Source organism: Loxodonta africana, chromosome 6, assembly GCF_030014295.1.
Source record: "Loxodonta africana isolate mLoxAfr1 chromosome 6, mLoxAfr1.hap2, whole genome shotgun sequence".
In the NCBI taxonomy this organism is placed as follows: Eukaryota; Metazoa; Chordata; class Mammalia; order Proboscidea; family Elephantidae; genus Loxodonta; species Loxodonta africana.
The window spans coordinates 14,374,987-14,402,805 of NC_087347.1; the positions used below are offsets into that span (position 1 = coordinate 14,374,987).

Sequence of the window (27,819 nt, forward strand, 5' to 3'; positions counted from 1 at the left end):
CAGGAACGTGGAGCACAGTGCTGCTCTGACACAGGTGGGGCGGTCATGAACGTGGAGCACAGTGCTGCTCTGACACAGGTGGGGCGGTCATGAACGTGGAGCACAGTGCTGCTCTGACACAGGTGGGGCGGTCATGAACGTGGAGCACAGTGCTGCTCTGACACAGGTGGGGCGGTCATGAATGTGGAGCACAGTGCTGCTCTGACACAGGTGGGGCGGTCATGAATGTGGAGCACAGTGCTGCTCTGACACAGGTGGGGCGGTCATGAATGTGGAGCACAGTGCTGCTCTGACACAGGTGGGGCGGTCATGAATGTGGAGCACAGTGCTGCTCTGACACAGGTGGGGCGGTCATGAATGTGGAGCACAGTGCTGCTCTGACACAGGTGGGGCGGTCATGAATGTGGAGCACAGTGCTGCTCTGACACAGGTGGGGTGGTCATGAATGTGGAGCACAGTGCTGCTCTGACACAGGTGGGGCGGTCATGAATGTGGAGCACAGGCTGCTCTGACACAGGTGGGGCGGTCATGAATGTGGAGCACAGTGCTGCTCTGACACAGGTGGGGCGGTCATGAATGTGGAGCACAGTGCTGCTCTGACACAGGTGGGGCGGTCATGAATGTGGAGCACAGTGGTGCTCTGACACAGGTGGGGTGGTCATGAATCTGAACCAACTTGGTGGCAATGGTTTGCTTTTTATAGCTTGATCCATCTAGAATATGTGTGCTATCAAATGGGGTATATTTTATTTTCGCTATAAGCTTCCCTGATTGGATTTAAAATTTTTTTTTAATATGGTGTAAATACACAACTTTTGGGGTTTTTTTTGGTGGGGGTGGGTAGGAGGGAGATACATTCTTGACGATGAGGGAAGGAAAAGTTAAGCTTCTATTCCAAACTTGTGGTCCTCATTCTTAGCTCCAAAATGCAAAATAAGGAAATAAATAACAAAGCTGCTAATCAAATTCCCAACACACATCCCCTTGAAAACATACATCATGAATATAGACATATAATTCAAAGAATTGTTTCCAAAAAGCTTTACGTAACAAATTATAATAATAACAGCCTTTAAAGTAAAATTGTGGAGACACATTGTTAAATTACTCTGGTTTCATTTATCAGTATCATGATGCTATTCATATCTTTAAAAAATTAAACAAAATTGACATAACCAGTGACGTCTGTCAAACATTATGCTGTTTCCTATCCTGGCCATCAAATAATATAAAAGAAACCACAGAACTACATCAGTTTTAATAGTCATGAGTGTGAAGCTAAGAAGACAGTGTGTAAACAGCCAACTTAAAAAAATAAATAAAGTGTACAAAGTATCAAAATAGCTTGCTTGCTATCTCTGAAGTTCAAATTCTTTATCACCATCACTGGCAAGTTTGTTCCCCGACAGGCTTCCTTCAGTCAACGCCATATCCTACAGGTGTTATCCTTGCTGCCTAATAAAGCAAATTTCACAAAGTTATTTCTTCTTATATTTTATTCACTGCACTTTCTCCTTTAGTAGTTGACATTTTCTGGGTCATTGTCAGGTATCAGTGTGTGAAATGAGCCAGATTCCTGGCACCCAGCTGCGTTTTTGAAGGCATGTTCCTTTTTTTTTTTTTTTTTTGCATGATGCTAGCTGGTGTTAAACGGGCCGGTCCCGTCGTACTCACGCCAGCAAGACTTAGGTCATCTTAGGATTGAAGAGAACCTGAGAACTCAGCCTCCTCAACCACCCGCTTCTGCTTCTTCCTTCTGCCCTCCCCCCAACATGCTGCCAAGTAGAAATGCAGTGAACTTGGAACATCTCCAGGTTTGGGTGATTCACGTGCCATGAAGCAGCACCTTCCACTCAGAACGTTTCAAAATGTCACTAGATTTTTTCTTATACTCAGCCAAAATGTGAAATTTGTCTCCTCTCCACCCTCCCCACTCTTCCAAGGCAACCTTGACCCCTCCTCTGGGGGCGCCATTCACCTTCCATCTACGGAAATGCCAATCCTGGCCTGGAGCAGTGCTCGGTGCTGCTGGTTCCCTAACCTTCAGGGTCCAAAAATCAAAAACCAAACCCACTGCCATCAAGTCAATTCCAAATGATAGTGGCTCTATGGGACAAAGCAGAACTGCCTTATTGAGTGTCCAAGGCTGAAATCTTTACGGAAGCAGACTGCCACATCTTTCTCCTGTGGAGGAGCTGACCTTTTGGTTAGCAACTGACTGCTTAACCACTGTGAACCATGGAGGGCAGAGCTCACTCCTGTGGTTTCTGAGCAACTATGATTAAGTAATGGAGCTGGAACAGCGTACCAAGATGAGCCAGGGCCCGAGGGAAAAGGGGCAGTGGTGGGGTAAACTGCTTTTGGTACTCAGCGTGGGAACACTAATAGCCAATGTAAAAGGAAGGCTGAGCCTGTGGAGTTTACTTCTCCCGTACCTGTGATGATGGTATCGCCCTTATAGTTGAAAGCACAGGAGAAGATCTCATCTGTGTGCCCCTCCAGAACCTGGAGGCACTGGCCAGTGTGAGCATCCCAGAGCCTAGCTGTTCTATCAGAGCTGCCAGTTAAAAGACGGTTTCCTTGGGGGTTGAAAGAAATCTGCAAAGGAGAAAGAAATAAGTAAATTTAAACACAGTATTTTATGAACACCAGATTGGTGTGATGAGTCCCAGTATGTTTTTAATCAGCACAAAGGGGGCATTACTAAAAACCTGTCACCTTCTCAACTTGGCATTTACTCCCACACAGAACAGTTCCTTTATGATAGGAAAAATCTTGCAGGGATTAATACACCCTCTCCTCACTTATCACCATGGTTAGGTTCCAAAGACTGGGTCGTTATGTGAAATCAGTGTTATGTGAAAATGGATGATGACTACATCATTTCATAGCCGCCAAATTACATCATTACATAACTACTAAACCACTGACAATCATGGCCCAGCCAATTTGACACGTAACCTTAACCATCAAGCTAGCACCTCGTCATTCATTACTACCAGATGTATGCCACTAGTCATAAATGTGAAATGTCGGATGACAAGATAGTCGGTAAGTGAGGAGAAAGCGTATGTGAAAAGTTTAATGATCAAGCCACCCTTGTAAGCTGAATACCCCTTCCTTCGGCCTATCTTCCTTCCAATGCCCCATGATGCCTCTCTTCATGCAAAGCTAGAATCAGGGCCCTGGCATTGATGAGAGCACAAGTCAGGTTCCTTCGTACCTGAATCCCCATGCCATCCCTGCTACCCAACTGTTATAAAAGCAGGCAGATCCTCTGCAATCTGTGTCATAGAATAAGTGACATCCCATCTATTGCTATCCAAAGCACAGCACTTTCCATCAGTATCTTCTGAGGGCCTCCCATGTGCAGGGCATTGCAAATTAGTACCTGAGTGGCTGTCAAAGGAACCTGCTAGTTATCCATCCTTAGGTGTCGCCCTTATGTCCCCCTCTAAATCATCAGAAGACAACTCTTTGAGCCACCTCCCCCATGACTGCAGGTTTGTTGAGGACACAGCCATCGATCACAAGGGCCAGGCACAATGCCTAGCTCCAAGGAGCTCTCACTAAGTATTTGATGAAGGAACAAATAAACGAATGCCTTAGCTTTACCCCTCACTGAAATGCCATTACCAAAACCAAACCAGTTGCCATTGGGCCAATTCCAATTCATGGCAACCCCATGTGCTGCAGAATAGAGCTACGCTCCATAAGGTTTTCAAGGCTGTGACCTTTTGGAAACAGACCACCAGACTTGTATTCTGAAGGACCTCTGGGTAAGTATGAACCGTCAACCTTTCAGTTGGTGTTCGATTGCTTAACCGTTTGTACCACTCTGGGACTTCAGAAAAATGCCATCACCAAATGGCAATTCATGAAGTAATATATTCACTTAACATAAAATGGAATAATATGGAGTTTGAAAAACTCTTTGTATTTACACACACACAAGAGATATGTGTACTTGTTGAGTGGGATACTTCAGGTGTGTCTATAGCTACCTGGCCAGCCACTCAGAAACATGGTTCGAGCTGTCCTCAGCCTACCTCCCACATCCACGCTCTTCACCCCCTTCCTGCCAGTCCTGAAGGCTTTCCAGCCTCCCAGGCTGTGAAAAGCCTCTGCCGTGGAGGCCAGTGTTGACAGGCCCAGGGCAACGGCCACCAGGATTGGACACAGAGGCTTGTGAAGACAGTGCGGCAGAGGCGGCCTGGGGTCTGGACAGAGCCTTCAGAGACCTGAAACCTTTCAGCTGACATATTAGAAGGAAAGGGAAAATCTGATCTCAGGTATGAGGCCAGGGAACTGGGTTGAGCTGGGAGGCAAAAGTCACTGAGTCCCAGCTGACTCTTCAATTTTCTGATCTAAACACATCTAAACCTCAGATTACTTACTGAATCACCCTGTTCTGCTAATAAGTTTTTTGGGGGGTTATGGCACTACAGTTAAGCACTCTGCTGATAACCCAAAAGTTGGCAGTTTGAACCCACCCAGTGGCTCTGTGGGAGAGAGACCTGGTGATCTGCTCCTGTACAGATTACAGCCTAGACCCGAGGCAACAGGAAAACTGGTAACAGGGAACTCACGGTTGAGAAGGGACAGTGTTGACACGTCGTGGGGTTGTTAACCAACATCACAACATCACAGAACAATGTGTGTACTAACCATTTGATGAGAAACTAGTTTGCTCTGTAAACCTTCATCTAAAGTACAATTAAAAAAAAAAAAAGATTACAGCCTAGAAAACCCTATGAGGCAGTTCTACTCTATCACAGGGGTCACTACGAATCAGAATCAACTCAACAGCACCCAGCAACAACAACAACAACATAGAGGATTCTCAGACACAGGTTTAGTGTTTCAAAATGGACAATTTTATACTTTATGTGCTAAATATTTCCAGATAATACTTCAGGTTCACCTAATTTATGGAATATTTGATACTCACTGCAAGGCACGATTTTATATAATACAAACATCTGTTTACTAGAGATAGGAAAAGCACTTCATAAGCTTCTTAAATTGCTTTAGTAAGTATTTTCGGCTAGCTAAATCTTTTCCTGATGGCTGAGCTGAAAACCGTTTTATATTTTTTAAAAGCTTTTAGAAATCACTTACCTTACTGCATTTGAGAACACACTTAAAAATTAAGTCTTTAGGTAACTGATTTCTATAAAGAATAAGACTGAACAGGCCTTAGTACCTCAGTTGCAGCAAAAAAAAAACAAACCCATTGCTGTAGAGTCGATTCCAGCCCATGACGACCCTAAAAGTGCAGCTGGTGGATTTGAACTGCGGACCTTTTGGTTAGCAGCTGTATCACTTAACCACTGCACCACCGTTCCAACAAAGACCACATTAAATAATAGGTCTGTTATACTAAGCATATTGGATTTTTTTTTTCTTTTTGTAAGTAAATAAACTGCTCCAAATGAGAAAGCAACTCACCTTTGAAATTTCACCTTCGTGCCCTTCCAATTTGGTAATGCATTTTCTTGTGGCTGCACTGAACACTCGCGCTGTTCCTTTTTAAGAAGGGCAGGGAGATGTGTAAATTTATCTGAAATACAGAACTTTGAAGCACAGACCTTGAATTATCCAAATATCTATCCCACTGACATGCGAGCTTTGCTCTAAGTTTGTCTTCTCGCCTGAGGTGAAGGCCAGCCACTAAATACAAGCTGTCCCACGGTAGGAGAGGAGGGTGGAAAGGGCCCAGTCTCCAGGAGGCTCTCCAGCCCTGAGCTTATTAGAGGAGACAGTGGGTTCCCAGGTAGAAAAGGGAAAAAAATCAAACAGAGAAAGTTTTTGAAGGGAAAGAAAGGAATAAAAATAAATTTCAAGACAGAAGAGCAGCTAGGCCAGCATCATGCACCAGGTATGAGTCCACAGGTCTGGGAGGTACACGAGACCTTCCAAAGAGGCAGCAGCAACCACTACTCATTGTACAGACAAGAGTCACTGTTGTTAGCGTCCACTGAATCAGGGGTTCAGGGTGACCCCACGTACAGCAGGATCACACCATTGTGATCCATAGGATTTTCATGGGCTGATTTTCAAAAGCTGATCACCAGGCCTTTCTTCCTAATCTTTCTGTCTTAGTCCGGAAGCTCTGCTGAAACCTACTCAGCATCATAACAACACACAAGCCTCCACTCACAGATGAGCAAGCGGTGGCTGCTCATGAGGTGCACTGGCTGGGAATCGAACCCAGGTCTCCCACATGGAGGCAAGAATTCTACCACTGAACTACCACTGTTCTCTAGGAAACTCTTTTCAACAGAAAGAACTAATAGGGCGTTTTCTTCTCTGCTGTAGCTCCAGTGACTAGGAGAATGCCGGGTACACAGGAGACAATAAATAAACGTAGGATGGGTGGATGGGAACTTGGATGAAAAATGTAGTAAATACATTTTCTTAGAATTAAGGAATAGAGGAGTTAAATAAATGTAGAAAGAGAAAAGCAGCAGCAGTGAAATTTTTTAATGGTTACATAGCAGATAAACCGTAAATTTGGTGAAGTGTAGGACAGTACACAATACTGCAGAAGTCAGCTCAACTTGACCAGGGCAAAATCACAGAAGCTTCACAGACACCCCCACACGCCCTGAGGGACAAGCTACTGGGCCAAGGGCTGCGAACCTTGATCTCGGGGGCATCTAACTCAGCGAGCATAACATAGTCTATGAAGAAAATGTTTTACATCTGACTGTGGTGAGTAGCATCTGCGGTCTTAAAAGCTTGTGAGCAGCCATCTAAGACACATCTACTGGTTCCATCCAGGTTGGAACAAAGAGGAATGAAGAAAACTGAAGATATAATGGGAAAATTAGCCCAAAGGATGAATGGACCACAACTACCACCACCTCCACCAGACTGAGCCCAGAACAACTAGATGGTGCCTAGTTACCACCACTGACTGCTCTGGAAGAGATCATAATAGAGGGTCCTGGACACAGCAAGAGAAAAATGTAGAACAAAATTCAAATTTACATATACACACACACACACACACACACACACACAAAGACCAGGCTTTCTGGCCTGACAGGGACTGGAAAAAACTCCAAAAGTATGGCCCCCGGAGACCCTTTCAGCTCAGTAGTGAAGTCACTCCTGAAGTTCATGCTTCAGCCAAAGATTAGACGGGTCTATAGGGCCAACAATAACACATGTGAGGAATGTGCTTCGTAGTTCAGTCGTGTATATGAGACTAATGGGCACACCAGCCCCAAAGCAAAGACAAGAAGCCAGGAAAACTGGATGAATGGAAACAGGCAACCCAGGGTGGAGAAGAGGAGAGTGTTCGCGGGGTTGGCAACCAATGTCTCATAAAGATTTGTGTATTAACTGTTTAACAAGAAATTAACTTGCTCTGTAAACTTTCACCTAAAGCACAATTTAAAAAAAATGTTACAGTTCACCTGGTCAGACGAACAATGTTCTCTTAATTCAAATTAAAATATGACATAGAGGTAAAATACTTAATTTTCATATGTGGTTTCAAGGAGATGAAACCTAGTGGAGAATCGTAAGTTTTCACCAAGGAAATGATGAAGACATGATACAGCATCTAAAATGATCTTCGGGGAGACAATGGCTGGAGGAGGACTTAGTGGAACATCATAAGTGGTTTCAAGGTGACGACACAGTCATAACATAGCATAACACACAGTCTTCAGGCAGAAGATGCAGGCACACTTGGTATCATAGATAGTCATCAGGGAATTACATAGGCACAGTGTAACATACTACACCATCATGAGGAAGATGACCTGGAGATAGCGTAGCATCATATGTTAGATTTCAGGATCTGACAGAGATTGGTTGTAGGATCATACAGGGCTATCAAAGAGATGACATGAATGTAATACCATATGTGATAATAAAGGAGATGACATAACACAGCATCATACATGGATATCAAGGATATGACAGAAACATAACATAGCACCATTCATGTACTTCATGTAGATAACGTGTAACATCAGAAATGATTATAAAGGATATGAAACATAAATAGCAGAGTATCACATACTGGGGATTCAGGAGAGAACACAGACATAGCACAGTGTAGCATTATACATGGATTTCAGCCAGATGGAGCACACACAGTACAGTTTTACACACAGTTAATCAAAGTGAGGTCTCAGAAATAGTGTAACGTAATACATGGTTATAAAGAAGACGACATACAGTACATGTATCATGGTTATCAAGGAAATGAAGTATAAGTAGTACACCGTTATACGTGGCTATCAAGGAAATTGTGCAGACTTGTTGCAGCATCGTACCTGATGACAAGGAGATGATACAGACAATGGGTAGGGCCATACACAGTCATCAAGATGATCCTCAGTATATCACACAAATGGCAGAAAAAACTTAGACTACCTTAAACAGATTGCTGGTGGAAATATGGACATTAAAGTTGCTGCAGGTGAGGGCTCAGAGGGAAGTGAGGCGCATGGTAGTAAAAGCTTGTATCATCTTAGTGAATATTTAAATTGTCAAAAACAGAATGCTGGTTGAAATACAAATGTAAAAGGTGACTGCTGGTGAGGGCTCTGAAGGAAACGAAAAACATTTTATTTGAAAGTGGAAGAAAGGAGGCCCTTGCTTTGTAGCAGCAGTAAGTTTAGGTGAATTGTGTCTTAGTTATATGGAAAGCAGAACTTGTAAATAATGATGCTGAATACTTAGCTGAGGAGATTTCCATGCCAAGTGTTGAAGGACTGGCCTAGTTTCTTCTTACTGCTTAAGTAAAATGCAAGTGGAGAGACATAAATTGAGGGAAGGAACATAAAAACAAAATAGAACCAAGACTTAGTGATTTGGGAAAACATCTGCCTATGCAGATTGCTAAAGATGATTCAGTCAGGAGATTCACTGCAGAAAAGGGTTCACCAAATACAGACCCAGGTGTGTGGTTAGACAACCTTTTGGTAGTAATTCAGAAGAGCTAGAAGTTCAGGATACGCTTTTACACAGAGGACTCTTTGATGAAATTAAGTATGCAACTCTTGGATACCTTCACCTATCTCATGAAACACCAGAAATAAAGATATTTTCCAGGAAATACCTATGGAGAATGCTGTTGTCTAAGAAAGTGAATCCCCATGACATAAATGGGAGATCCACAAGGTTCTTGAGGATACTATCACAGAAGAAACACTGCCAGGTTGGATTCAAAGACAGAAAGGAGGAAATAAAAGAAGGCTGTTGGACTCTCAAAAGTCCACAGGCAGGAAACAGTCTACTATAACTACTCTGCAGAAAAAGCATGCTACCCTTCATGAAAAAAGAAGGTTGGCTCAGTGAGCAAACCCTTGTCTTAGTTACCTAGTGCTGCTATAACAGAAATACCGCAAGTGGATGGCTTTAAGAGAAATTTATTTCTTCACAGTAAAGTGGGCTAAAAGTCCAAATTCAGGGTGTCAGCTCCAGGGGAAGGCTTTCTCTGTCAGCCTTCTCATCAATCTTCCCCCAGACTAGGAGCTTCTCTGTGCAGGGACCCCAAGTCCAAAGGACACACTCTGCTCCTGGCACTGCTTTCTTGGTGGTGTGAGGTCCCCCTTTCTCTCGGCTTGCTTCTCTCTTTTATATCTCAAGAGATTGCCTCAAGACACAATCCGATCTTGTAGTTTGAGTCCTGCCTCACTAACACAACTGTTGCGCATTCCATTCTCCCTCATTAACATCACAGAGGTAGGATTTACAACATATAGGGAAATCACACAATACCAGGAATCATGGCCCAGCCCAACTGATAACACAGTTTTGGGGAGACAATTCAATCAATGACACCCTGGGCACAGAAGGTGGATGCTTTGGCCCTGAGGGTACAGCCATGAGTCCAGAGGATAGAGCCATGAGCCCAGAGGATGGAGCCTTGAGCCACAGAGCATTGTTCCCATCCCTTGAAACTGAATGGTGTTTCCCCAGTTGGGTTTCAAAATTGCTTGGAGCCAATGACTCCATTCTTCCTTCCATTTTCTCCCTTTTGGAAAAAGACTGTCTATAACTGTTTCCTATTGCTATACCACCGCTATATTTTAGGAGCAGATAACTTGCTTTCTAGTCTCACAGGTCCATAGATGGAGAAGAATAGTGGCCCAGGATGAATCATATGGAACTTCGCCCATACCTGATTGATGCAGAGTGAATAACATCACATATGCAAATCATGGAAATCAAATACGGTACTTCAGAGATGATGTATGTGTAGTACAGTGTCAGAAGCATATATCAAAAAGATGACCAGACATAATGTAGAATCATACATTTTCATAAAGGAGGTGATGCAGACATAGTGTAGATCAGACATGGTCATCAGGTAGATGAAACAGAAATATTCTTCAATCATACGTGGATTTCCAGGAAATGACGCAGATATGGCATAGTATCATATATAGTTATGAAGAATTAAAGATATAGTGTAACGTCACAAGTGGTTTTAAAGGGAATGACAAAGACATAGCATAATGTAAAACATAGTAGTGAGGTATATGATGCAGACTTAGTGTAGCTTCACACACGGTCATCAGGTGGATGATGGAGACACACGGTAAAATCATCTGTCCTCGGACATAGAGATATCACAGACATAGTGCAGCTTCATATTTGGTTGTCAAGGGGATGTCTCAGAGAACAGAATGACACACTGTAGACTCACTGTTGCATCACATGTGCTTGTTGAGGAGAGGATGCAGACGGAGTGCAGCATCATCCGTTGTCAAGGAGATGATGCAGACATAGTATAGTACCAACATGGTTATCAATGACATGACGTAGGCGTAGTGTAGTGTCACACAGGGGTGTCAGGGAGATGATGCAGAAATTGTGTAGCATCAGGCGTGTTTGTCAGACATACGATGCAGACATAGTGTAGCATCATAAACGCTTGTCAGGGAAGTAACACGGACAAAATGAATCATTATATGTGCTTTCAGAGAAACAACACGAACATAGTATAGCCTCATATATGGTTGTCATGAGGATGACCCATTGTTTAGTATCATAAATGGTTATCCAGGATATGACGCATACATGGTATACCAATATATATGGTTGTCAATGAGATGATGTAGACATAGTATAGCACTACGTACAGCTTTCACGGAGATAATACAGACATAGAGTAACATCATACATACTTGTCAGCAAAATGACTCATAAAACAGCATCATACATGGTTTCCAAGGATGTGATGTAGGCTGAGTATAACATCATATGTGGCAAATCAAGGCACTGATGCAGGTATAATGTAACATCATACCTGCTTTTTAAGAAAATGACACAGGTATATGCATTATCATATGTGGTCATCAAGAAGATGATGCAGACAAACATAGTATAGTGTCTACCTGGTCATCAGGGAAATGATGAATACCTAATACAGTGTCCAGATGGTGATCTAGAACATACCATCATACGTAGTTATCAAGGAGATGATGCCGACATACTACGGCATTCTACATGGTCATCAGGAGCTGACTTGGACATAGTATAGCACCACATGGGGTTGTCAAGGATATGATAAAGACATAACATAATACAATACATGGTCATGGAAACGAGGCAGACACAGTTTCCATTATAACTGGTTACCAGGGAGATGACCCATACTGCAGAATCATACATGTTTACCAACAAGGCATACATCTCTCTGTAAATTAAAAGGATGAACTAGTTACCTACCATCAGCTGAAGCAGTTGCAATAAACTTTCCAGTGAAATCAAAGCAGCTGTCTAGTATTTCGTCATCATGGCCTGTTAGGGTTGCCACACATTTTCCATTTGTAGCATCCCATAGCTGCAATTAGAAAATTAAAGGACTGTGATTTCCTGTCTGCAGGGTAAATATGGCCGGAAGTAGTGTTTACGACATGCTTATGACTGGCTAACTAACTTTGCCAAAATCACGTGTGTAATTCTTGTGTGTTTGGTTTTACCGTAATTCATGGTCAGAGACCGCAGCCAGCCATTTAGCAAGACACGTTTCAGTTATACAGAAAACCAAGGCAGATATTTGAATGGGTCCATGCAAATCTGCCACTGCATTAGGGAAAAATTCTGGAAGTGCATGCTTTACTGATGAGTGGAGGAGTCCTCTCCGCATACAGATCACATCACGATAAAACCACAGTTCCCGGGAGTGGAAAGTACACAAGATTCAACAACTTTTTACATATAACCAAATAATAATTTCAGAGCATAAGCTCTCAGCCATTTTTAATAGTACAGTAACTTAGAGGCAAGGAGACCCTGTGTTGAGACTCCTTGAGGTTTACACTAATCAAAGTTTATAAATGAACGGGAAGACATTTAAAAAAAAAATACTGTGTCTTCTGAAACAAGATATTTAAATGAATTTGAATAAATTAAAATTACTACATCGTAATTTCTTCCAACTGGGGAAATCAGAAACTTGAAGTAAAAACAATGACCAACTATTACTCCTAAATTAGTATTTTAATTTTATAGCACCTTTGCAATGTGTTAATGTTACAATGAATAGTCTGACACTGAAAAAAGGACAGATACAAGAATTAGTGAAGGTATTTCTTTAGCTCACCATGCAGGTCTTATCCATCGAGCCAGTTAATATTAGGGAGCAGTCCCAGTTGAATAATGCACTGCTAATCTCAGCACAATGACCAATTAAGGTATACACCTTCCTACAAAATGGAAAAAACATTAAAACTGGTGAAAGACACCTGACTTCAGGATATGCACACAAATAATGAGGTCAAGTCCACCGATGGAAAGTAACCTAAATTTTGGTTTATACAAAACAGTGTCCCTGATGACAAAGCAAAAAGAGTTCTGCTATAGCTCAAAAAGAGCCAACCCAGCTCCTAATTTTATTTCAACAAAAATTTTAAACAAAGGTAATAACACTTAAGACGTAATGCTTCAGAAAGGAATGGGTAAAAAATACCAAAGGTAGTACAACGCTCTGGAAGGACTCTTAACACCAGCTGAGTAAATCCCCAGTTGCTCAGGAGCTACTCATCAAACATCTGAAAGGCCCTGGCTTCTCTCGCCTTTTCTTATTGCATACATTTTGGTCATTACCCGGGGTAATTAGCTCCTCCATCAAAATGCAGACAAGAGTGGAGTTTTATAACATAAAGAGGCTAATTTAGTTAACTTCTTAGCAACTAGAACTAAAAACCATCAGGAAGGAAATTGAAGCTCTGTAACTAAATTGAATTTGGGGAATTAGCTATGAGTTTTATTTATTGATGATATCCATGCCTACCACAATGACAGGCCACTGGGACTTCATTATATAGAACAGGGAACAAATCATCGAGCTATAATACATCACACTCCTTCTAATATTCTCCTTTCACGTTGCTTTGGCATTATCTGCCAAGCATTCCTAAGAAACACACATTTTTGTGGGTTAGAAATATCCCTTAAAAGAATAAATTAATTTATGTAGCCTATGTTTTTATTATTCCTATAAAAAAATATTCCTATAGAAGTGAATATTAGATTAAACTAATAAATAACAAAGAGTTTCTTCGTAACGGCCTGATCCAGGCTAAAAAATTCATACCTCCCCGTCGCAGCGTCCCACACGGAGACTGTGTGATCAAAAGAGCCCGTGATGATTCTGTTTCCAGCTGTGTTGAATGACAAGGAGATGATTTCAGCTGAATGTCCCTAGAAAGAGCAGGTATGTACACCCCTTAGATAAAACAATTTCTACACATGTATGATAACACAGCCTAAAAGGAAATGACAGAAAGGGCAAATCTAAAGAGGCTAGAAGTAGATAAGTAGTTGCCTAGGGCTGGGGTGGAGTCCTTGGGTGGTACAAATGGTTAATGTGTTTCATTGCTAGCGGAAAGTTTGGAGGTTCGAGTTCACCCAGAGGTACCTCAGAAGAAAAGCCTGGTGATTTATTCCAAAAAATCAGCCATTGAAAACCCTGTTGGGCATAGTTCTGCTGTGATACACATGGGGTTGCTACAAGCTGGAGTTGACGGACTCAATGGCAACTGGGTTTTTTTCTGTCTGTCTTTATTTAGGGTTTGGGTGGGAATGGGGAGTGACTGCCAATGGGCATGAGGTTTGTTTTCGGGGTGATGGAATTGTTCTAAAATTAGATGGGGTGATGACTACAAAACTGTAAACTTACTATATATCACTGACTTGTACATTTAATACAAGTGAAAGTCACGGTCATAAGTCTACCTCAATAAAGTCGTTTAAGAAAAAAATTCTAAGGAAGAACAGACGTGGAGGACATGCCCGGGGATAACAGAGGGCTTCTTTTGCATTGCCTTGGGGAGCTCTAGGAAGTATTGTATCCTTCAGGGGCTGATAGTAGATGATACCCACCATCCCAAAAAGAAAACCCAACTACCATCAAGTTGATTCCGACTCATAGGGACCCTACAGGACAGAACAGACTATCCCATAGGGCTTCCAAGGCTGTAAATCTTTACGGAAGCAGACTGCCACATCTTTCTCCCACAGGGTGGCTGGTGGGTTGGAACCACAGACCTTTCGGTTAGCAGCCAAGTGCTTAACCACTGCACCACCAGGGCTCCTTATAGCAGGTGATCCAGGCAAAGAAAACTGTTTACTAAGTAAAGCTGACAACTTTTTTAAAAGGGAATTCATATAAATTGACGTTTTATATGAAACAGATAAATGAATGCCGGGCCTTGGGCCTGACTTCGGCCTGGCTACAGTCTAGCGCTGCTAGGTCCAACAGTAGATTCGCTGCAGCAGATTCACTGATAACAGGATCCCACTTGGGGTATAACCCTGCTGTCTCTAATTATTTAAGTAAATTGACATCATTGCACGTTTAAAGTAATACAAAGAATTAGAAAAGTTCATTTACAAATTTGTTTTCTGGCTGATTCCAAATGACAATAACTAAACGCAGTTGCACGTTAGAATTCAAAACACACCAATGCCTTCTCTGGTGGCAGACAGGTACGCAGCACAGGATTATTCCTTCAAAGGCTCTTAGACACAGCCAGTGAAAGGAAGGATTTTAGCCGAAGCTGCAGGCATTCATGGGGCTTTTTCCTTCATATTTTGCCTGAAAGAAGAGGTAATAAAAAGGTAGGGGCCCACGAAATAATAAGAACTAAGGTCAGAAAGGAAACCCTGGTGGCGTAGTAGTTCGGAGCTACGGCTGCTGACCAAAAGGTCGGCAGTTCAAACTCACCAGGTGCTCCTTGGAAACTCTACGGGGCAGTTCTACTCTGTCCTATAGGGTCGCTATGAGTTGGAGTCAACTCGATACCAACAGGGTTGTTGTTGGTGGTTTTTTTTAAGGTCAGAAGGAGTGTACTTATATTATTAACACTCGGTACTCAGATTTAAGAAATAACTGGATGTTATTTAAACATGGTGCTTTTTCTCTCTTTTCAGACCATTATTTGATTTTCTTTGAAAAGGCTTTCTTGGAAAAGGGGTTCTTTTTTTTTTTTTTTTAAATCCACCAATAACTCTGATTGCCAGAGAATAGCCCTATTACTGCTTTGGAAGTTTGGGCTGGGGTGGGATGAAGTGAAGGGTGGTAGGTCACAGGAAGGTGCTAGGAGCGTGGTGGGGGTGAGTCAGGGATCCTGGGTATTTCCTCCAGCAGCACTCAGTCTGTGGGGCAGTATTCTTTCACCCTTTTACCTCCTGTCACTTGCCCCTTGGCATTTCATACTTAACACAGGAGGGTCCTACACCTGGAGGGTAGAGGAGAAGACTGTTAACTGTCATTCCTTAAAGGAATCTTCTGAAATGGTTCTCTAGTTCTTCCTCATCCAACAAGCTCTGGCCTTCATCTACTTTGCATTTAATCAGGTAGATACCAAAAAACCAACTGCTGTCAACTCGATTCCGACTCATAGGGACCCTATAGGACAGAGTAGAACTACCCTCACAAAGTTTAAAAGGACCACGTGGTAGATTAGAACTGCTGACCTTTTGGTCAGTAGCCGAGCTCTTAACCACTACGCCACCAGAGTTTCCAATCAGCTAGAGGACAAGGGGTTTTAATCTATAGTTTATGTTTTACAGACCAAAGTTAGTCAAAATAAAATGCTTTTCTGGCTTCCCTGGCATTTCCATCCATGTCTTTTGGAACACTCTTACATTACAATTTGAAAACCAATGGCTTAAAAATATCTTCTAGCTTAGAATTTATTTTTTAAACAAAAACAACACAAACAGTAGGCTTATCCTAAATAACAACTAATGAACATATAACGCCTTTGAAACTGTTGACATTGTTAACATACTGTCAGGGTGAACACCTCCTCTCCATTCTGAACATCCCACAGTTTGGCAGTTGTGTCCATACTTCCTGTAGCCACCAATGTGCTTTGGGGGTTAAATGATAAACACACCTAAAGTACATGAAACAGAAGAAATTTTTTAAAAGATAGAGTTTCAAACTGTTAATCATATAGGGGAAAAGTTTCAAGATGCAACTACCTCGGCAGATTCCATTTAGTTCCTTGTACAAACGCATAGCGAAGCACCAAATATGAGTGAGTAACCTGCAGTCTCCAGGGAATCCAGAAGCAACTCCCTCTTGAAAAGAGGTTGCCTATTCTCCTGCATTCCCCAGCTCGGGCGCAGAGGGGCGCTGGCTCCCTCTGCCATGTCCAGACCAAAGAAGAAACAAGAACAAAAGCAGAACTCTTCTTCCTTGAGATTCATGCTATCTGGGCCTCATTTTCCTTATTGCTGCCATCACAGTCTTTTCATGCACCTCTTCACCCATCAAGGGCTTTGGCTGCTGGCTCACAGTCTCAACTCCAAGTTCTAGTGGCCAGGATCTTTGTGTAGGTAATTCATCCAGTATCCTAGATTCTCTTCCGTAATCCCTCCCATGGCCAACCTGGACCTTGGCATACCTTCTCTAGAAGATTCAACTCCAGCACATTGTCTCCAGTTACAGCTTTCTAATGTGTCAGCTTCTCTCTTCCATACCACCCCAACAGTATCTCTTCCATGTCATTGGACCCCTTTCTTCTCTCCTGGTTCATCATCTCATGTAGCCGGCACCCTGTGAGGCTTCACTCCTGCCAGCTTCCTTGACACCCTTAGTACCTATCTTTCAACTGCACCCTTCATGCACACTCATGATATTAACTTTTATCAACCTGGGATTTTATCCAGTCATCTGCTCTCCCTGCCTCACTACTCAGCTAAAGTAGCTAAAGCAAACCGCACAGCAGATTATTGGTATTGTTCGTTCATGCCTTCTGTCTTCAGGTGAGTCCTGGGTACCACTCCATACTTTGTTCTCATGTGTCTGCCTCAGTACATTCCCCCATTCTCCACTCTTGTCCTCAGCCATGTCCTCATCCCTCCTGGGCAGATAACCTGGCCTCCTGCTACTTCCCTGAGGACACTGGCCTGTTAGGTGGGACTTCCTTACCTGGCCCTCACTTTCCTTCCTTCAGTCTCAGATGAAGAGTGCAATCCCTTCACTCATTCTAGAACCTTACCTTCCATGTATTCTGGCAAGAGGTACCCACCAACTCTTCCTGCCCTCCAGACTAGATCCTTGCTGGTGGCCTACGAACATGCTTGAGTTTCTCTCACATAATAAACAAATCCTCCCTTGACTCTCTGTACGTGTCCCTCTTAATTTACCTTTTTTTCCCATTTTACAACCAGATTCCTTGAAAAAATAAGTCTGCTAGCAATGCTTTTCACCTTCCATTCACTGTTTCTAACTCGCTCTCCTATTCATTCTACTGGAACCCTGGTGGCACAGTGGTTAAGAGCTCAGCTCCTAACCAAAAGGTCAATAGTTCGAATCCATCAGCTGCTCCTTGGAAACTCTATGGGGCAGTTGTACTCTGTCCTGTAGGGTCACTATGAGTCAGAGTCAACTGGATGGCAACGTGATTCATACTACTAAAACCAGTCTGGCTAAATGTCCAATCCAAGAGGCTCGGTTGGTCATCCCATTTAACTTCTCCGGCATCTGGCACCTCTGACTTCTTGGTTCTTGATATTTTCTCCCTTCTTGACAGCTCTCTCCTTTTCTTGCCATGCTTTTCTTTTCTGGTATCTTGTGAAGGTTTCTCCTCTCCTTCTTTCCAAGATTCTGATAGTCTTCTCTCCATACTCTACTTTTCCTCTGGGAAATTCAGTTGGCACAGAGGTTTCAACTGCCACCCCTATGCCAGTAACTCACAAATCCATATCTCCTTCCCAGACTTCACTTCCAAGTCCCAGCCCCAAAGAGCCAAATGCCAAACGGCTGCCCCTATTTGGACATCATCAATCAGCCTAAGACATAAGTCAGATGAACCAAACTTGTTCCTTTCCTTTTATTTAGGAATTGGTGAATGGTGCTGCCAGTCACTTAGGTCCAAAATCAGGGAATCATGCCTCTTATCTACCTGGTAACCAGGTCCCACTCATTCCATTCCCTTAATATCTCTCACAGTCTCCTCATCTGCCTTTATCATTTATCACTTGGACTGCAATAAGATCTTATTTATCTCCCATTCCTCCTTCACCCAACCACAAGAATGATCTTCCCAAAGAGCAAAACTGATCATACCATCTCCCAGCTGAAAAGCCTTAATAGTGCCAGGTTGCCTATAGGATAAAGTCCAAATTCCTTAGCATGGTACGGAAGGTCCTCTATAATTCCGTAATATGGTCCTCGCCTGACTCTTCATTCGCCCCCACCTTATGCTCTGGCCTTGAATGGGCTACAGGTGTGCCAAAGCATTGACACCCTTAACCCTCAGCCTGCTGGGGGAGGCCGGGGTCCTTACCTGTCACTTCCGGTCATGGGCCTCAGACAGACAACCACAGTGTGTTGCATGCCCGTATTATCGTATTCTGTGCATGCCATCACGTGGGGGAGGTAGGGTGGCACTGCACTGGCCCACAGAGCCACACAGGTTCTCAGACACACACCACTGCTGGCCACCCCTCTGGGCACTGGCCAGTGCTGTTCCCTCTGTGTGAAATGCTTGTAGCTCCTCTCTGTGAAGTCTTTCCAGGACACCTCCTCCTGCCCAAGGAGACTTGACCCCTCCCCTCTATGCCCTCACTAAACTCCTTGTCCACTTCTAACATACCTGTGGCACTTCTTCCGACTTAGTCATTGACACCCAACTCCTTCTACTAGACTGCAAAGTCATTGAAGGGCAAGAATTGTGTCTGATCCTATTTTGGTGCCTCAGGCACGTAGGCCAAGGCTGCATGAAAAGTCAATATTTAGTAAATATTTATTGGACAGATGTTGTTGACAACGAAAAATATGTCTTCCTAGAATCTATGTAGAAAGAAAACCTTCTCAAAATCCCAAAGTGTATGTAAGTATGGTTACTCTCTGAGAACAAGGATTATACCTTTCTTGTGCCCTTGAACAAGTTACTTAAGCTCTCTGTGACTCAGTATTCTCAACTGCAAAATGGGGACATAACAACACCTACTTTCTAGGGTTGTTAGGAGACCCAACTAAGCCAATAAATGCACAGGGCGTGTGACAGTGCCTTGCCCACGGTAAGCGCCATTAAAGTGCTAGCATGCAGCCAAGTGCCTGGAGCACCTGTTGGATGAATATACCATGAATTCAAAGGGTGAACATAAATAAATTTCACTCCTAAAAAAAGCAGGCTATTTACTTTTAAAGGCCATCACTTGTTTCCTAGGGTGCCAATTATCTTACTAATTGCTATAAAATGTAACACAGAATTGGCCAAGGACAAGGGCTTCCCAATAGTGAAAGTTATTTACAGTATCAGGAACTATTTATGCAAATATGAACTCTAACGATATCAAGAAAACAATCAGCCTAAATATTTTACATGATAATAATAAAAAAGTTGTTTTAAAAGCTATTTTAATAACTTCATCAACTCTCATTAAGCCTGTCCTTTAAAGACAAGTCAATGAAGAAGAAAAAGTAAGACTGCATATTGTACTCATGTGTTTATCATACGACGTGTCTACTCAGTCAATGCAGGACACAGGTCCTTGCCACTATATGGGAGATGTGACAACCTAATTTTTTTTTAATTATATCGACACCACCACATAAAACATATATAGACTAAAGCATTAGGAAAATTAGAAAATTAATTATAAGGGCAGATCCACTACCTTTATAATAGAATTCTAAAAGAAGAAAGTGTAACATAAAAAATATAACAAAATGTAAAATATACTCACTATTTCTGCTGTATGGCCCCGAAAGGTATGATAACATTTTCCTGTCTCTACACTCCATAGTTTACATGTCTTATCGAAGGAACCAGTGGCAATTTTGTCACTAAAAGTAAAAAATATATATATATATGGTTATTAAATACAATTTAAAGTATAGTATTGATACACTGAATTAAGACCAGAAATACTAATATATGAATCTAGCCAAAATGCTCCTTAGATGTGAGGACGGTGAGACCTCCCCTCACATACTTTGGACATGTTATCAGGAAGGACCAGTCCCTGGAGAAGGACACTATGCTTGGGGAAAAAGAGGAAGACCCTCAATGAGACGGACTGACACAGTGGCTGCAAAAATGGGCTCAAACACAGCAACGACTGTGAGGATGACGCAGGAAAGGGCGGTGTTTCATTCCATTGTAAATAAGGTTGCTATGAGTCAGAACTGACTTGACAGCACCTAACAACAACATTTAAAAATTTACTTCACTTTTAGAATAATAAACAGTCCGTTATTTGTTTCAGTGGATGATAAATGTCCCATCTTCTAATGCCACCATGTTTATTTTAAAAGATTTTACATTAAAGGTATAAAAGTATTTGTTTAGGATTATAATAATTTTTAAATTAACAAATGTGACAAAGTATTTAGTTTGGAAAATTACTAACAAATGAAAATCAATAATGTATATAGTAGGGACTATATGAACATAGTTGTGATGGTTAAGGTTGTGTGTCAGCTTGGCCAGGCCATGGTTCTCCGTGTTTATATGTGATCACTCCCATGACGGATTTGCTGTGAGTAGCCAACCAGTCAAATGGGAGGTTCCTTGGGCGTGTAGACTGCATCCGAATATAAGTGGATGTTCTGGCTTTTGCTGTCTCTGTATCCTGCAGCTGCCTCCTGTTCGTCTCACTTCCAGTTCTTGGGACTTGAGCTAGCAGCTCACTTGCCAATCCTGGAATTTGTCAGTCTTCACAGCCTGCGAGCAAGAGTCCTGCTCTCTGACCTGCCCATCTCGGGTTTTCCAGCCCTTGCAGCTATGTGAATTAGGAGAAGCCTCTATCCTGATCCATGGACTTGGGACATTCCAGCTTCTATAATCTCTTGAGGCATTTCCTTGATATAAACCTCTCTCTCTCTCTGTATTTACATATCTATATATATACATATATATATATTTTTTTTTTTTTACTGGTTTTGCTTCTCTAGAGAATCCAGCCTAAGACAATAGGAAAATTCACTTAATATTATCCATAAAATGATAATACTGATTTTCAAAGGAGAAAAATGAAAAGATCGTAATCCAACTAATCAAATGGCTAGATAGGGCTTTGAGAAGTTATATAGTAAGTGTCCCCTTGGAAAAATAATATCGGTATCATGCCAGTTGTAAGGTCTTTTTGAAGGAAAGTGGGTTTAGACAGGAGGTTTGACAAAGGCCACAGTCACTTTCAAACAAGAGGTTTCGTACGTTTACCGTGGGGCAGGTCAATACCCAACGGGGAAGAGGAGATTGGCCCATTCAGCCTTTGATCTTGGGACTAAGACCTTTTCCTTCTCCCCTGACCTAAGTCTGTCTTTTATAGCAAGTCCTCAAAATGGATCATTATTTACAGTGCAAGCTCGTTGTTCATAAACATCAGGAGTCTTGAGACACGATAGCTATATTCTACAGCAAAAACCCTGGTGGCGTAGTGGTTAAGTACTATGGCTGCTAACCAAAGGGTCCGCGCTCCTTGGGAACTCTATGGGGCAGTTCTACTCTGTCCTATAGGGTTACTATGAGTCAGAATCGACTCGATGGCACTGGGTTTCTGGGTATAGCAAATTATGAGTGCTCAGCCCAGCTTCACACTTATATCTGTCCAGCCTAATGCTGATGTCTTGCTTCTCTTCTTGGTTCTGAATATCTTTGTTCCCAGGCCACTCACAGAGTATTTCTGTGGTGTCTCATCCTAAAGGATGCTCCAGGGACGGCTAAGGTTTCCTGACACCCAGGGCTGGTTCTCACATCTGAGTCTCTGATCGGCTCTCTCCTTTGGCTTCCAGCCTCGGGCACTTTGATCAGCTGCTGATGTCTTCTGACTTCTGCCCAAGGTGAGCTCAAAGCCCTGTGATGTCTTAGTCAGTTGCCTCGCTCCATTTTTCCAACCTTCCTGTCCCGCAAACATATTAGGCTCAAGTTACTGTTGCTTCTTGATCAATTTCTATCCTATCATATTGCCATTCTCTACATCCATATAACACGTTTTATAAAAACCAAAACCAAACATATTGCCATCAAATTGATTCCAACTCATAGCGGCCCTACAGGACAGAGTAGAACTCCCCCTTAGCGTTTCTAAGGAGCAGCTGGTGGATTCTAACTGCTGGCTTTTTGGTTAATAGCTGTAGCTCTTAACCACTGATTTCAATGTTTTTAGAATTACTTTACTATTGAATCAAAAGCTTAGTCCTGACCTCATATATAAAAGAGATAAACACTTGAAGTTTTTTCACATACACACGACAGGTTTTTCTTTACTCCTTGGTGGGTGTTATGGTTTGAATTATGTCCCCCCAAAATGTGTGTTAGCTTGGCTAGGCCATGATTCCCCATATTGAGTGGTTATCCTCCGTTTCGTGATCTGATGTGATTATCCTATGTGCTGTAAATCCTGATGTGATTATCCTATGTGCTGTAAATCCTGGCCTCTATGATGTTAATGACGCAAGATTAAAGGCAGTTATGATAATGAAGCAGGACTCAATCTACAAGGTTAGGTTGTATCTTGAGTAAGTTCCTTTTGAGATACAAAAGAGAGAATCGAGCAGAGAGGAGAGGGATCTCGTTACTACCAAGCAAGAAGAGCGAGGAGCAGAGGACATCCTTTGGACCCAGCGTCCCTGCGCTCAGAATCTCCTAGACCAGGGGAAGATTGATGACAAGGACCTTCCCCCAGAGTCAACAGACGGAGAAAGCCTTCCCCTGGAGCTGGTGCCCTGAATTCGGATTTCTAGCCTCCTAAACTGTGAAAGAATAAGTCTTTGTTTGTTAAAGCTATCCAGTTGTCGTATTTCTGCTATAGTAGCACTAGATAACTAAGACAGTGGGTGACCTTGAACTGACTCTGCTGAAACCCTAATGCCCCAAGGTGGGATGAAAAACACCTCTGTACCCCATATATAAACTATCAGACTGGATAACTATTTAATTACAGAGGGGGGCTTTTCATCAGGGGTTCTTGATAGAATCCAATAAAAGGGTCAAAAACATTCCTCACCTCTCCACCCCATGAAACTTTTTTCCCTAGTAAACTTCCAAAGATAATAATAATAATGGCTGTTCAGTAGACTATGAACGGATATGGTATCATATACTCTAAAAATTCTTCAAATAACACTGCAATGAAAGTAGAAATTATACTAAAAGTAAAACAATTATCATTTATAATTTCAATAAAATCTTTCTCTTTCACAATTTGGTACAATAAGGCATAAAAACTGTCATTCTCTAGAATCTACAATTCAAAGATCAGAGTTATATGCTCCGTAATTGAGTATTTAATCATTTTGAAAGTACCAATTCAGTGTGTACCATCACAATTAATATATTTTGAAAGTGTATTACATTTTTAAAAGACATGACATGAGCAACCTAGATGCCAAGTTTTGAAAAATTGCGGTATAAAATCTCTACTTTAAGTGAATCAAATGCTGATAAAATCCCTGCCATTTCTTCTGTCACTATCTTGGTCTAAGTTTTCATCATCTCACCAACATATTATTGTATGTCTCCTAACTACTCTCTTTGTCTCCTGTTTCTTCCCATCTCAAAATCGTCTGACCCCCTCTCTGCAGAAGCAACGTTCACTGTGACACTCCTTTGTTCACCAATCTTTGATAGCAACTCAGTCCTACGGGATGGAGCTCAGACTCCAGACTGCCCTCGCCTCACCCACTTCCCGTTGCTCAACCTGAAATCTTCACTAGAGAGTCTGGTCACCGAGCATGCCTGAAGAATCCTCACCTAAGCTGCTAAGTCCCTGCACGCAGGCTGTCTGGTCTACTTCTCTCCATCTATCTGGTACACGCTCTAGTCTCACAGCATCCTGAAAGACTCTCTACCCAGGTGAAATCACCATGATCTCTTTCTCCCCTTAACTTCTGAGCCACTGACTGTTCTGTTCTAGTTATCATAACACTGTAGTACAAGCTCTTTGATTGAACCAGCTGGGTTAGTGGAAAAAGTCCCTTCAAGTGGGCAATCATGAAAAAAAGGATACACAGGTCAAGCATTTTAACTTAAGTATATGCGAATGCACACTCATTTGCCAGCGTCCAGATGAGAGGAGAAGCCCTTTTCTTTGAATGTGGGGCAGCTAATGGGAGTTCTCCATCTGCCTTACAGAAATCACATCCAACCTCCACAATTCCCAATTTTCTTTAAAGTGGAATTAAAACTTAAAGGACTTAAACATCCTTGCAGAACAATCCAAGCACAGAATTCTTTTAGGTTTTATGACATCTTTTCTAACTTCTACACTGAGCTCATGCACAACTTTATTTAATAACAATTTTCTCAAAGACTTACCTTTAAGTTTTCATGGGAAACAGCAGCTTCCTTTTCACAATCAGATTTCATGTATTTATGTTTTATTTAATTAAATTTGTTGCTGTTATTAGCTGCCGTTGAGCTGGCGCCCAACTTACGGCAACCCCTTGCACAATGGGATCGAGCCATTGTGATCGATGTGGTTTTCATTGGCTGATTTTCAGAAGTAGATGGCCAGGCCTTTCTTCCTAGTCTGTCATAGTCTGGAAGCTCCGCTGAAACCTGTTCAGTGTCATAGTAACATACAAGCCTCCACTGACAAGTGGTGGCTGTACTTGAGGTCCCTTTACCAAGAATCGAACCCAGTCTTCTGTACAGAAGGTGAGAATTCTACCTCTGAATCATTGTTGCCTTATTAATTAAGTTACACAATTACAAGTGAAAGCTCAACCTGCAAAAGCAGGTTTGGGAGAAAATACAGCCCACTCTTGATAAGCCTAGAACTCGACCAGTGGGAAGAGAAGTTAAGCATGCCAGTGCATAACCTAGCTGCTGCAGGCATTCAAGGAGCCATGAGTAGAGGTAGAACAGCATACAGAAAGGACAGAGAACACTTATTCATCTATTGGACCCGTTAACTGGAGGTTGGTTTAAAAATGCTTCTCTTTTACTTGGTATTGTTATTTAGCATGCCATCGATATACATTTTTTTATTTCTCCCTGGCAAGACTGTAAAGAAGCTTCAAACAAAGTAAACCATGCTATGTATGTACGTTGAATTCTCCAGAGCCATCAGCCAAGCGTATAAGCACCACAGAACAGCCTGTCAGAGAACTCCCAGGTGCCTAAGAGTCAGCCTTACTTGATCTTGAACTCCAGTTCTCCTCTTTACTTCTGTATGATCCTGGGAAGGGCACTTGAACTTTATATTCCGCCTGGCAATATAATTCTGAAAAGTCAGTCATTGAAAATCCTATGGAGCCCATCGTCCTCGAGCCCTCTCCTTCCCTCACACCGCACATCCAGTCTGTTAGTCCTGTTAACACAGGCTGTGTCTACTCTGACACACATGAAGTCAACCGGGAGTTCGACTTGACTCAACAGCAACCAGTTTACGTTGTTGTTAGGTGCTGTCGAGTCAGTTCTGACTCATAGCGACTCTACAGGACAGAGTAGAACTGCCCCATAGCGTTTCCAAGGAGCAGCTGGTGGATTCGAACTGCCAACCTTTTGGTTTGCAGCTGAGCTCTTAACCGCTGTGCCATTAGGGCTCCCAAAGGGCTTTTATAAGTCTTAAAGGAGCTATTTTAAAGACTTCCAAATCATACATCAGGCACTCAGTAAATGCTGTTATCTTCTTCCTTCCTCCCCCAAGAGATGGATGAATGAATAAGTGAACGCAGTAAGGAATAAGTGAAAGACGTCCATTTACCCATAGGGATTGTTGAAGGCTATGGCATAGACCACATTCCTGTGGCCCTCCAGGGTGTGGAGCTCCTCTCCTGAAGCGGTGTCCCAGAGTTTGCACGTCCGGTCATAGCTTCCTGTGATAAAGCTGACACGAGAATACGTTGCAGGGTGAGAGCACCAGTGTCTTACTCAACACTACGTTCACAGTAATAATCCAATTTACTTTCCTTTTTACAATGCAGGACAAATTTAGTGAAATTGGGAACAATTTCTGAATCTGTTGACTTAGAAACTTTCCACTTTTATCGCAAACCCAAAAATGAGTCATGAAATAAAATACAGTAATGCTGCCAGCAATCATTTTTATTTTCATAATATGTTATTATATGTTATATGTAATTATATACTCTGTGCAATAATCAGTGGGAGCCCTGGTGGCATAGTGGTTAAGAGCTCAGCTGTTAACCAAAAGATCGACAATTTGAATCCACCAGCTGCTCCTTGGAAACCCTACGGGGCAGTTCTACTCTGTCCTGTACAGTTGTTATGAGTCGGAACAGATTCGACGGCACCTGACAACAATAATCAGTAACGCTTGTGAAGCTCTAATATATCTCAATAAATTGCATCGCCATTCTCCCAGTTGGTCAGACCATAAGATCTTGGCATAGTCCTTGAGCCCTCTCCTTCCCTCACATCGCACATCCAGTCTGTTCGTCCTGTTAACACAGGCTGATTCTCCATAACTCCAATGCCTCCATCCCTTGTCTAAGCAAACAAAACAGAATTCTAATGAGTCTCGGCTCACTCATGGCCCTTACAAATCTATTTTCCACTAACCTGCCTCAGATAGCTTCCCAGCAAATCTAGAGGAAAATCCAAACTTCCATGCGCAGGCTGCAAGACCTCCAGGGCCCTGGTTACCTCGGGAACCTCAACTTCTCCCACTGCACGTCCTGACCAGTCACGTTCACTTCCCTGCTAGTCTCTGAAGAGTCAGACTGTTTCTTTGACTCATGCTTTTCCTTCTACCCATTGGGTTTGCCACCACCATCTGCAGGAGCTAGCACAATGGCTGGCAAACTATTAAATGTTCGATAAATATTTATAAAATAAGTAAGTTGATCCTTTTAAAACAGCTACTCTACTACAGGAGCAGTTAGTATATTTTAAAGTAAAATAACAATATCTTAGTCAATCTTTCAATATTCTAACAGAAAAGAGATTTTCATTTTTTAAATAAATCTCTGAAATAGAAATTGTTTCAAAAGTATAACAAAAAGACTTTTTTTCTCAAAACAGAAAAAGAAATAGACAAAATTGAAAAGCCAGTCTAGATTTCAAATGATAATGAGAAAAAAAGAAAACAAATTCTAGAACCTAAACCCAACTAAACAGGCGTGTTAACAAGGTAACGCGTATCTCTTATTCTCTTCTAAGCATTCTCTTTCTGGCTGCTTCTCTGATGACCTTCCTTTATATTTACAAGTACACATATATGCACATGTACCAAAAAAAAAAAAAAATCATTGCCGTCAAGTTGCTTTTGACTCATATCGACCCTATAGGAAAGGGCAGAACTGCCCTATAGAGTTTCCAAGGCGGTAATCTTCATGGAGGCAGACTGCCACATCTTTCTTCCATGGAGCAATTGATGGGTTCAAACTACTGACCTTTTGGTTAGCAG

At 42.2% G+C, this 27,819-nt stretch overlaps 1 protein-coding gene across 1 annotated transcript in view; it reads right to left on the reverse strand.

Annotated features, from left to right (window-relative positions):
* Nucleotides 1-650: 650 nt before the first annotated feature.
* The window catches only part of DAW1 (dynein assembly factor with WD repeats 1), a 34,818-nt gene continuing 7,649 nt past the window's right edge, over nucleotides 651-27,819 (reverse strand). Inside the window, exons 4-12 of the mRNA XM_064286607.1 lie at nucleotides 26,155-26,277; nucleotides 20,188-20,287; nucleotides 16,275-16,382; nucleotides 13,574-13,680; nucleotides 12,581-12,683; nucleotides 11,704-11,818; nucleotides 5,452-5,528; nucleotides 2,436-2,598; nucleotides 651-1,455 (exon numbers count right to left, since the gene is read on the reverse strand). Coding sequence (XP_064142677.1) covers nucleotides 1,421-1,455; nucleotides 2,436-2,598; nucleotides 5,452-5,528; nucleotides 11,704-11,818; nucleotides 12,581-12,683; nucleotides 13,574-13,680; nucleotides 16,275-16,382; nucleotides 20,188-20,287; nucleotides 26,155-26,277 — 931 coding nt within the window. The 3' untranslated portion in view covers nucleotides 651-1,420. The remainder of the gene's footprint in view (nucleotides 1,456-2,435; nucleotides 2,599-5,451; nucleotides 5,529-11,703; nucleotides 11,819-12,580; nucleotides 12,684-13,573; nucleotides 13,681-16,274; nucleotides 16,383-20,187; nucleotides 20,288-26,154; nucleotides 26,278-27,819) is intronic.